The sequence below is a fragment of the Kogia breviceps genome, chromosome 5 (genome assembly GCF_026419965.1).
Source record: "Kogia breviceps isolate mKogBre1 chromosome 5, mKogBre1 haplotype 1, whole genome shotgun sequence".
NCBI lineage: Eukaryota > Metazoa > Chordata > Mammalia > Artiodactyla > Physeteridae > Kogia > Kogia breviceps.
In genome coordinates this window covers 19,586,313-19,598,737 of record NC_081314.1, presented here as the reverse complement: position 1 = coordinate 19,598,737, position 12,425 = coordinate 19,586,313, and the positions used below count along the sequence as shown (strand labels likewise).

Here is a 12,425-nt window from a genome sequence, read left to right as displayed (position 1 = left end):
CTTTTTCCCCCTTGGATCCCCTCCTCTGTCTATGCTCTTGGTTCTCAAGTGTTTGTAAGAGTCACCCAGGGCCCTCTTTAGGCTCTCAGATTTTGATCCAGTTGTATGGCCTGCGAGCTAGGACTCTGCATTTTATCTAGCCAATGCTAATTTGAGAAACATTGTTCAACATCTTTGTGTGATTACTTACAATTTTTCTACTCAGTGACCTGTCACCCACAAATGCCAGTATATTATTACTACCTAGAATTTTAATTTCTGCATTTAATATTTTTCTACATCTCAATATATTTATACATTTGAAGAGCTTAGAATCAGATACTGCTTTCCCTCCAGCCCTCTTCAGTGAAATCTGGGTTTTTTTTAAAAAACCGTCATGTTCTTGTTCCCCATTACCACTTCCTGACCATTGTCTTTTCTTTGTACCTCAGAAACTCCATCTTTTTTTTTTTTTAACATCTTTATTAGAGTATAATTGCTTTACAATGGTGTGTTAGTTTCTGCTTTATAACAAAGTGAATCAGTTATACATATACATATGTCCCCATATCTCTTCCCTCTTGGCATCTCCCTCTCTCCCACCCTCCCTATCCCACCCCTCTAGGTGGTCACAAAGCACCGAGCTGATCTCCCTGTGCTATGCGGCTGCTTCCCACTAGTTATTTTACGTTTGGTAGTGTATATATGTGCATGCCACTCTCTCACTTTGTCCCAGCTTACCCTTTCCCTTCCTCATATCCTCAAGTTCATTCTCTAGTAGGTCTGCATCTTTATTCCTGTCTTGCCCCTAGGTTCTTCTGACCATTTTTAAAATTTTTTTTAGAGTCCATATATATGTGTTAGCATATGGTATTTGTTTTTCTCTTTCTGACTGACTTCACTCTGTATGACAGTCTCTAGGTCCATCCACCTCACTACAAATAACTCAGTTTCCTTCCTTTTTATGGCTGAGTAATATTCCATTGTATATATGTGCCACATCTTCTTTATCCATTCATCTGTCGATGGACACTTAGGTTGTTCCCATGTCCTGGCTATTGTAAATAGAGCTGCAATGAACATTGTGGTATATGACTCTTCTTGAATTATGGTTTTCTCAGGGTATATGCCCAGTAGTGGGATTGCTGGGTCATATGGTAGTTCTATTTTTAGTTTTTCAAGGAACCTCCATACTGTTCTCCATAGTGGTTGTATCAATTTACATTCCCACCAACAAGAAACTCCATCTTTGATTTTCAGGTCATCAGCATATACCACCAACCAGTGTACATACAGCCAAAGGTAGTCATCTTCTGATCCCTGGTTACTCCCCTGTTCAAAGACTTCAGCTCCAAGTTCACTGTCATTCTCTCCAGCCTTGCTCTTATCATAATTCTTGAGGATTTCAGTATCCACAGGGATGATGCTTATAATACTGTGGGCTTTGAGTTCCTTGGTGTTCTTTCTTCCACAGATATTTTGATCTCCTGTCTGTCTCTTCTCCCTTTTCCCGTTGTCATTCCTTAGGTGTTATCATTACCAATACTTGCAACCCTCCTAGAATCACATTTTTAAGCAGCACATTCTCCAACTACCATCCCTGTCTTTTCAGCTCTCTCCCTCTGGCTCCTGATGCTCGATACTCACCTGACCCCCCATCCCTTAAAGTGCTTGGATCCTGCCACTTGTCACTGCTCCGTCTCTACCTTGTGTCCTCAGTTACCAGTCCTTACCCAGCTTCCATCCCATGGTTACACTCCTTATATTCCCCTTCAGTTCTGTGCTCTCTTTTACTTCATCACCTTTGCCTGGCAAAACTGTAAAATTTTTTTGTTAAATTCAGCTTTCTCCTCACTTTCTACCTGTCATGTGTGGCAGACCATGGCTGGAGAAAAATATAATCATGCTGACTGGCCTCATTTTAAATTCATGGTCACTCACCTCAAATGGGTCCTCATGTTGCCCAGAATCATATTATATTTCCCCTCACTCTCCTACTTTCCATAATGACTGTTTCATACTTTCTCTTTTCTTGAATTTTCAACACTTTTCCCCACATCCTCACTTTTGGATGATGATCTTTCTTTCTATTTCATTGAGAAAATAGAAGATAATCTTCACAAACTTCCAACCTTGTGTCCACCTGCCTATTTGCAACTGCACCCATATACTCCGCCTTCCTGCTGGAGGGACTGTCCATGCTCTCCCTATTCCCTACCCGTGACATCACTCTAGAAATGCTCCTCTCTTCTACATCTTCAGGTTTTTCATCCCTACTGGATATTTTCCACCAACATGCAAACTTCCCCCCTCTTAAATATCCTTTCTTGACCTCTCTCTTCATCCTCTGGATACTGCCCCATTTTTCTCCTTCATTTTATAACTAAACTACTTTAAGTACCTATACTTGTCTCCAGTTCCTTTCCATCCATTTTTCTTATACCCACTCAGTAAGGCTTTTGCCCCCTCTCTCTGCAGAAGCTATTTGCATGGAGGTCACCAGTGACTTCCCCATTACTCAAGCCTGTGGCCAGCCCTCATCTTCCCCATCCTGTCTGCAGCATTGGATCCTGCTGGTCTCCGTCCTCCTTACAACTCTTTCTGGATTTGGCTTGGAGGATGATTGCACTTTCCTGGGTTTTCTCCTACCTTGTTTGGCGCTCTTTCTCAGTCTCTTTTGTTCCCCAACCTTTTAGCATTGGAACACCTTACGATTGTGTCATTGTACTCTTCTTTTTTCTGTCTAGGCCCACTCCCTTGGTGGTGTCATTCAGTCTCGTAGTTTTAAGCATTGTGTATATGTTGATAATTCCCACATTTGTATATCTAGTCCTGATCTCTCCTTTTTGCTACAGAATAATTTCCAACCTCCTGTTTGACATCTCCAATGTCTAAAGCTGTCTCAAACTTGACATGTCCAAAATAAAGGTCCTGATATTTTTCTCTCCTATCTTCCAGCACCATTTCTGTTTCAGTTAATGGCAACTCTATTCCTCAGATTGCTCAAGCCTAAAAACCTTGGAGTCACCCTTGATTTCTCTTTTCCCAGCACAATAGCCAGAATGATTCTGTTATAATGTAAGTCAAATCATGTCCTCTCCTGTTCATAAACCTTCCGGTAGCTTCTCTTAAAAGACAAAGTTTTCTTAATGACCTACGTAGTCTCACCGCCTGTTAACTCTGACCTTTCCTTTCCTTTTTTTCCTTTTACTCACTTATTCCAGCCACACCAACCACCTTGCTCATCCTTGAACATACAGGATGCTTCCACTTCAAGGCCTTGTACTTGGTGTTCCCTCTTCCCAGAATAGTATAATTTCATCCCTGTCTCCCTTGGTGTTTACTTAAATGTTACTCAGTGTGGCCACTCCTTTATAAAATTGTAGCCCCCAACTCTGAGCACTTCATGCTCTATTTTCCCCAGAACAGGTACAGTTGGCCTTCTGTATCTTTGGGTTCTGCATCCATGGATTCAACCAACCATGGATCTAAAATATTCTGGGGAAATAATTCCAGAAAGTTCCCAAAAGCAAACCTTGAATCTGTCATGCACAAGCAACTATTTTCACAGCATTTACATTGTATTTATAACTATTTACATAGCATTTACATTATACTAGGAATTATAAGTAATATAGAAATGATTTCAAGTATATGGGAGGATGTGCATTGGTTATATGAGAATAATACACCATTTTATATAAGGGACGTGAGCATCTGTGGATTTTAGAATCTGCAGAGGCCTGGAACTAGTCCCCCACAGATACTGAGGGGTGACTGTATTACTATCTAATGTACTGTACAATGAATGTGTTGCTTATCTCCCTCCAATTGAGTGGGGCTGGAATTTTTGTTTTGTTAAATAGTGTATCCCCAGTACCTAGAACAGTACCTAGCATGTATATGGTAGAAATAATGAATAAGTGAGTTATCAGCTGGTGAACAGTAATTACCCTAAGCTAGCATGAGACTTCTGGAGTTGAGGCTCCTGGAGGACAGTGATGGAAAGACTGAGTTTCCTTTCCCTTTGGTTTGCTGCATTTTCATAAATACTGGGCTCATTTTCTTGATCATGCAACTTGAAGTTACTATTGATCCATCATTGATTTTTGAACTGTTTGGCTTTGGGTTACAGATATCTGTTAAAATTTAATACAGATATTTCTTGTTATTCATGTCTTTGCAGTTCTGTTGAGATAATAAAAATTTGGATATCAAAGGATACTGTGTAAACTGAATCTATTTGGTTCCTGAGTTTTAGACACTGATAAGAATTGGGCTACCCAGGGATTTATCTGAAAACTTAGTTGGATCTGTTCAGTTCCTGGGTTTGGATATCAATAATTTGGGCAGTGAGGGATATCTGTAATCATATTTTGAAATTTTCATTATCTTAGCATCAGTTTTCTGAAAAATCACTAAAAAAATTATTAGCAACCCTTAGGTGGCAGCAGATCTTTGAAAATCATGAATCCAATATTTAGCATCTGTGTTTCATACTCTTCACCATTAGGGTGTTAAATTTAGAAAGACAGATCTCCAGAGGCACAGTATGTAAGGAATTTAGTATTACTCTATAGTTCTATCAGCTAAGTGAGTAATGGGGCTCCTGCTGTGGAGAAAGGTGCATGTGTACCCAGGGACCTGGGGAAAAATTAAAGTAAAAGTGAATCTGGAAAGTAGTGACAGCAAGGGGAAGCACTAGAAGTTAAGTACCTTAATTGCTTCTTCAGGAATTTCGTCAGAAATCACTGGACTGGGAGAAGCAACGCTTGATTTATCAGCAACAGGTATCTTCTCTGGAGGCACAAAGGAAGGCTCTGGCTGAACAATCAGAGATAATTCAGGTAAGTTTAAGACATTTTAGGATAATGAGAGGCAGAGAAGTTTTGATTAAATTTGAGCTAGCTTAATGCAGTGTGCATGTGCTTACCATGTCCACCCACATCTGCACGCCCTCTTGCTCCCTTGCTTGCTGCTTTCCTTAGCGGTTCCTAACTCCTCACTCGTGCTCTTTCTTGCTCTCTCACTCTGTCACTGTCTTGCATTCTCATGCTCACTCCACATTCACATTTTCACTCTCCTAATCCTGGTCTCTCCCTCTCTCCTTTTCTCTTTCTACCTCTGAACTGTCTCCATTTTCATTTCTTTCTAGCTCTGGCTTACTTATTCTGGCTGTTTCTGGCTCTTGCCTTCGTTCCACTTCTGTCTGTGTCTTGTTCCATCTCTGATAGTTTGGGGTGCCTTGGCTGAGGTCCCTCAGCTAGGGAGCTTTGGCCAGTCCACCAGTTTGGACACAAATATTGAAAGATTCACACTAACTAAAAGCAGTGTCTTTGTGGCAACAGAAACACTTCTTAGAACACTACTAGAAACTGTTTTTTAATGACAAAGTAATGGCTTAAACAAAACAAAAAATCAGCTACCTAATTTAGGAAGTTTCTTTTTAGAACATATTCAGTTTGTTTGCTTTGTCAATTAAAAACCAAGAACAAAAGGGAAATGAAAATAGAGGGTAATGAATATTTGTGACCATCTTCTGTGTGCTAGACAGTGTCTCAATGCTTCTTCTAAATGTAGTTATCTACAATATATAGTTATATGTTATCTGTTTAATACCATGATAATTTGTCAAGGTTGGTAGTTATCTCACTTTTATAGAAGAGAGAATTACTGGAGAAGTTAAGAGAGCTAGAGAGAAGCTCTAAAAAAAATTTTTTTTAAGAAACAATCTATTATTTGCTGCTCTAAGTCTCAGTACTATATTGGCTTTTAATCATCTCCCCTGAAATATCAGCAGGCTAGTAAACTACCACAAATGGCTCTGCTGTTAGTGAGTCTACTCAGAATGGCAAGAGGGGCCCACGACAATCTCAGGGAACAAAAATTATTTACTAGGCTGCAGCAAGCTATGCAGCGAGAGTGGGCCAGTAAAATCCTGGATTTCTAGACCAGTGTTTTTTGGCCTGAATGCTAAAGCACTGTATAAACATAAATAGCTATAAGATATTGTAGGCCTCAGATTGGCAAAATAGAAAATTGAGTCCTAGTTTTTAAGTTCTCAATTATTCATCTATGTAGTATGATTATAGTTGATTGTAGATCCTTTTTTCAAATTACTATTGTGATTACTCAGCATAATTAAAGCTTCATTGTTAGTAAAAATCAGATTTTTATTTACCATAATTTAGCTGGGGCTAGAGTAAGATGCCTTTAAAAAGCCAACGTTTGTTTTCCCTACTTAAGGTATTTGAATTATTCTTCTGATTTTTTTAAAACTAAAACTGCTCTGATTAAGGAAAAAGTGTTACTTATATTTCTTTCTCCCTTGTGGTCCTCATTTTAAAAATTTAAAAAAAATAAATTTCTGTATACTCGTTACCCAGCAATAATAGTTATCATTTTGCCAATCTTTTAAAAAATTGTGGTAAAAAGCACTAAAACTTACCATCTTAACCATTTTAAAGAGTACAGTAGTGTTAACTATATGCCCCTTGTTGTGTAACAAATCTCTAGAACTTTTTCAGCTTGCAGGACTAAGACTCTTTTTTTTTTTTTTTTTTTTTTTTTTTTTTTGCGGTACGCGGACCTCTCACTGTTGTGGCCTCTCCCATTGGGAGCGCAGGCTCTGGACACACAGGCTCAGCGGCCTTGGCTCACGGGCCCAGCTGCTCCGCGGCATGTGGGATCCTCCCGGACCGGGGAACGAACCTGTATCCCCTTCATCGGCAGGCGTACTCTCAACCACTGTGCCACCAGGGAAGCCCAGGACTAAGACTCTTTGAGCAACAACTCATTTTGCCAATTTCGTTTCATCCTTCCCTACTTTTTACTTTTAGCTGGAATATTACAGAGCAAATCACAGACATTGTCTTATTTCCCAACAGATAGGACTTAAAAAAAAATAAGCATACCAGAGTCACATTAACAGACTAAATAACTTCTTAAATAATTTAATATCTAGTCTGTTCCAATTTCCTGAGTTGTGTGAAATAATGTCTTGGACTCCAATTAAGGTTGAAACATTGCATTTTGTTGGTATGTGAATCACCATTGAACAATAAAGGTAGAAAGTCTTGCAGATTGGATAAATGGATATCAACATCCACACTTCCCCCCAGTTAAAAAAAATTTTTGATGTAAAGTTTTTTCTTCTTCATTTTTTAACATTTAAAAGTGGAGTTCAGGGAATTCTCTGGCGGTCCAGTGGTTAGTACTGAGCGCTTTCACTGCTGTGAGCTCAGGTTCAATCCCTGGTCAGGGAACTAAGATCCCTCAAGCCACGTGACCAAAAAAAAAAATGTGGAGTTGAGAATAACTTCTCACTCTTTGAGTCATATATTTGCTTGATTTTTTTCTTTTAGTCAGCTATTAAAATGACATAATACATGTTCATTTTAGAAAAATGAGAAAATGTAGATGAAATGAGAATTAAATAAAATCACTCATAATTCCATCCTTTAGAGATTTACCATGGTTAACATTTGTGTGTAAATTTCTTCTGACTTTTTCTGTGCTTGTATGCTGTGTACATTGCATTCATATACATTTGGTAGGAAAAACACTATGTGTGTGTATGGGAAGAGAGGAATAGTTGCAAACTTAAAAAATTACTAAGAATGGCAAAATGTTGATAATTGTTGAAGCTAGGTGATGAATATATAGGGGTTCATCATCTTACTGTTTCCATATTGTATACGTTGGAAATTTTCCATAAAACATAATGTGAAAATGTAAATTATATGCTTACAATGTGACAGGCAGTATGCTAAGCACTTTATAATGCAATATTTTATTTAATTTTCACAAGTTAAAAATTTTCCTTTTTAAATACGACATGTCAACAAATATGAGTCATAATTATTGTATAGAAGTTCAATCTACCATTAAATGTCTTAATTTATATAACCAATCTTTTGTTGTGGAACATTTAGTTTTTTTACTTTTTCACTCTTATAAGTAGTGCATGGGTGAACATCCTTATTTAAATATTTAGGAGTATATGTCCATTTATTTTCTTAGGAAATGACCCTAGAAGTGAGATTGATTGCTGCATCAGAGTAGTCGTACATTCTTAAAGATTTTAATATATATTGTCAAAGTACTCTTCAAAGGTGCATTGATACACACTTTCACCAGCAGTGTTTGGGGATGTCCATTTCCTCACACTTTCTCAATATTGTCCATTTCCTCCCACTCTCAGTATTGGGCACTATTATTTATTTTATTATTTTTTAAAATTTCTCCTACTTTTAGGCTTGTCTTTGTCAATCTGATAGGTGGAAAAAATGATATCTGATTATTTGTTTTAATTTGTATTTCTTTAATTGTGAATGAGATTGATCATTTTTTTCATCTACTTATGGCTATTTCCATTCTTTTGTAAATTATTTGTGTTCTTTTCTTTGCTCTTTTTTTTTCTGGTTATTTATCAAAATCTGTTATAATTTTAATCAGTAGAGATAATATTTTAAACTTTGTTAATTAGGAGAATACTTGCTTTCTATAAATTCAGTATATTTTTTCTTTCACAACAATAAAATTAAAATGTCTAAATGTACAAAGCACTAATCACTGACATATTGTGTGGAAGAATGTATAGCAGTTCAAGTCACAATACACTGATTTTCAAAAACCAATATATTTTCTTCTACTTCAGTCAAGCATTAGAGCCTGAGACCCAGAAGAGGTCATAATGGAACATCCAACTAAATCAGAACTAAAAAATAAAATTTTTTAAACCAGTAATGCACTTTTGTAGCCTCTTAGCACAGTTACCAAATGCTGCTTACATACATTCAACATCTAGCTTACCGGCATGGTTTTTTATAAAAATGAGAAACTTTTGCAGGTATATGATTAGAAAATACACAGATTGCATTACATTAAACACAAAGGCAGTGTGGTCCTTGTAGGAGAAATCAAGTCAGTACCCCCTGGTAGAAATGTTCTATAAAAATGTGTCACATTGAAGCATCAATGTTTTCAGCCAATTATCTGTCCCTGATGTATTTCCTTGGAGTATATGATCTGTCAGGACTTCAGGTTTCTTAATCCAAAATATCTGACTGAATTTAGGTACATCTGGAAAGCAGCTGAAAGGATTTCTCCAATAGTCTGACATCACAGAAAGTGGGTTGAGAAATCCCTCTCTTTACCTGAAGACTTGTTCTACTTCAGGCATCAACAGCTCACAAAGGAAAAGAAAAAAAAAAAAAATCAAAACTTCCCCTCCCAAACAATCCCACACCAGCTAAACAAAAACTACCCCCTCCGCCCATAAAACCCCAGCACCACAGTGTCAATCATTCCTGTGAAATAGAACATACCCCTTGGATTCTCTGATTTATTAGCAGTTCAAACTTGAAGGGCAGAAATGACCTTATGTCCTTGTGGGGAGGAAGGAAGACATGTTAATAATGACTATAGAGCCATTGAGAAAGTGCATTATCTATTACACAATCAACTTAGAGCCCTGCCCTGTCCTCCAACAGGCGGCCACAACTTCATTTAAATTCTTTGCTCATATTTTTAAGGATATCTATATTTTACTATTTTGAAAGAGCTCTTCCTACATTAAATATATTAACTCTTTGCTGTTTCATTGCAGTTGTGTGTGTTTTCCCAGTTTACCTTAACTCTGCTTAGTAATTTTTATGGAAATACAATTGTTTTATAAACAATTGTTTAGAATGGCTTAATTCTATTAGTTTTTTCTTTAAGGTTTTTATCTTTGTTGTCATACTATATAAATCCTTACTAAGCCAAGATTTCTTCTAATGCTTTATAGTTTCTTCTTAATATATTTGATCTGAAAATTATTTTGGTATAAGGAATTTGGTAGGAATCTATATTTGTTTTTTTCCAAATGGTTATCCACATAATTTGTTGACTGTTACATTTTGAGAACTTTACAGAATGATTCTAAAATTCATATGGAAGGATAAATGAATGGTACTAGGCAACATTTTTAAAAAGAAGAGTAAAGGTGATGTTTCTTTTATCAAATATTAAAATGTATTAAATTTAAAAGTACAGTTGTTAAGCAGCATGACATTATTAGATGCAAAGACAGAATGATGGGTTATATAAGCATAGGAAAAGATCAGTATAGTCACTAAAACATAAGGTCATTTCTGTTTAGAGGTCAAAGAATCACTTGCTCCTTTCCCTCCTGCTCAAATAATATGAGTGAAAAGGAAACATTCAGGGAAATCTTAGAGAACATAAGAACATCAGAAAAAAAAATTAAAAGTATTAAGCCAACACAGGGTGTAAAAAATTTAGCTTATTCATAGTATGTGAGAAAAGTAACGGTTGCATTGTATGTTTTCCTTTTGAAATATTTAGATGAGCTATGTGATATTGTTCAAGTTAGTTTTAGATCCTCTGTTCAATTATATATGTATATATATATAGGTTTGAATATATGTTATATTTTTAAAAGCACCATTTTCCTTGTGAGGAAAAGATGATCCTAACTCAAATGTTAATCTGTTGTCTTGGTACAATTATCACAGAGTTAATTGAATTGGCTCAGACCTACTGTTTAAAAGTTAATGGTGACAGAGACACAACAGTGATAAGAAGGTCTTACTGGGAGCTGTACCGTTAATGGGCTGGCTCTTCAAGCTGCTACTTAGTGGAAATACTGCAGAGCTGTGGCCTGCACTACACATTTGGAGTTAACTGTGATGGGGAGCTTCGTGAAAATTGATGCCTACAGTGGCCATAACTTCATGTTGAGATCCTTTGGAAAATAAAAAACACTGTTGCTTTGTATCATATTCTTCTCAGTAATCTCACTATATGGAAAAGTTATTTTCTTGAAGTCCCAGGATTACATACCACAAAGCCAGGGGAGGATTTGTGTTCAACCCCCAATCCCCAGCCCTTTCCAAACTATTCTCACACTAGCTGCCCACCCTAGGTTTTTGTTTTTATCTCCGTGACATAAGTTGCTTTCTTCATTATTTCTTTACTTTTTTTTTTAACATCTTTGTTTCAGTATAACTGTTTTACAATAGTGTGTTAGTTTCTCCTTTACAACAAAGTGAATCAGTTATACATATACATATGTTCCCATATCTCTTCCCTCTTGCATCTCCCTCCCTCCCACCCTCCCTATCCCACCCCTCTAGGTGGTCACAAAGCACAGAGGTGAACTCCCTGTGCTATGCGGCAGCTTCCCACTAACTATCTATCTAATTTACATTTGGTAGTGTGTATATGTCCCTGCCACTCTCTCACATCGTCACAGCTTACCCTTCCCCCTCCCCATATCCTCAAGTCCATGCTCTAGTAGGTCTGTGTTTTATTCCCATCCTACCACTAATCTCTTCATGACATTTTTTTTTCTTAGATTCCATATATATGTGTTAGCATACGGTATTTGTTTTTATCCTTCTGACTTACTTCACTCTGTATGACAGACGCCAGGTCTATCCACCTCATTACAAATAACTCAGTTTCATTTCTTTTTATGGCTGAGTAATATTCCATTGTATATATGTGCCACATCTTCTTTATTCATTCATCTGTTGATGGACACTTAGGTTGCTTCCATGTCCTGGCTATTATAAGTAGAGCTGCAATGAACATTTTGGTACATGACTCTTTTTGAATTATGGTTTTCTCAGGGTATATGTCCCGTGGGATTGTGGGGTCGTATGGTAGTTCTATTTGTAGTTTTTTAAGGAACCTCCATACTGTTCTCCATAGCGGCTGTATCAATTTACATTCCCACCAGCAGTGCAAGAGGGTTCCCTTTTCTCCACACCCTCTCCAGCATTTATTGTTTCTAGAGTTTTTGATGATGGCCAATCTGACCGGTGTGAGATGATATCTCACTGTAGTTTTGATTTGCATTTCTCTAATGATTAATGATGCTGAGCATTCTTTCATGTGTTTGTTGGCAATCTGTATACCTTCTTTGGAGAAATGTCTATTTAGGTCTTCTGCCCATTTTTGGATTGGGTTGTTTGTTTTTTTATTGAGCTGCATGAGTTGCTTATAACTTTTGGAGATTAATCCTTTGTCAGTTGCTTCATTTGCAACTATTTTCTCCCATTCTGAGGGTTGTCTTTTGGTCTGGTTTATGGTATCCTTGGCTGTGCAAAAGCTTTGAAGTTTCATTAGGTCCCATTTGTTTATTTTTGTTTTTATTTCTATTTCTCTAACAGGTGGGTCAAAAAGGATCTTGCTGTGATTTATGTCATAGAGTGTTCTGCCTATGTTTTCCTCTAAGAGTTTGATAGTGTCTGGCCTTACATTTAGGTCTTTAACCCATTTTGAGTTTATTTTTGTGTATGGTGTTAGGAAATGTTCTAATTTCATACTTTTACAGGTAGCTGTCCAGTTTTCCCAGCACCAGTTTTTGAAGAGACTGTCTCTTCTCCACTGTATATTCTTGCCTCCTTTATCAAAGATAAGGTGACCATATGTGT

General features: G+C 37.1%; 1 protein-coding gene across 20 annotated transcripts in view; it reads left to right on the top strand.

The window, feature by feature from the left end:
• Positions 1-12,425, top strand: part of CEP63 (centrosomal protein 63) — an 83,524-nt gene that overhangs the window by 28,036 nt on the left and 43,063 nt on the right. For all 20 annotated transcript variants that reach the window (XM_059064135.2, XM_067033760.1, XM_067033763.1 and 17 more), the window contains one exon: positions 4,713-4,826. In XM_059064135.2, the coding sequence (XP_058920118.1) occupies positions 4,713-4,826 (114 nt within the window). The remainder of the gene's footprint in view (positions 1-4,712; positions 4,827-12,425) is intronic.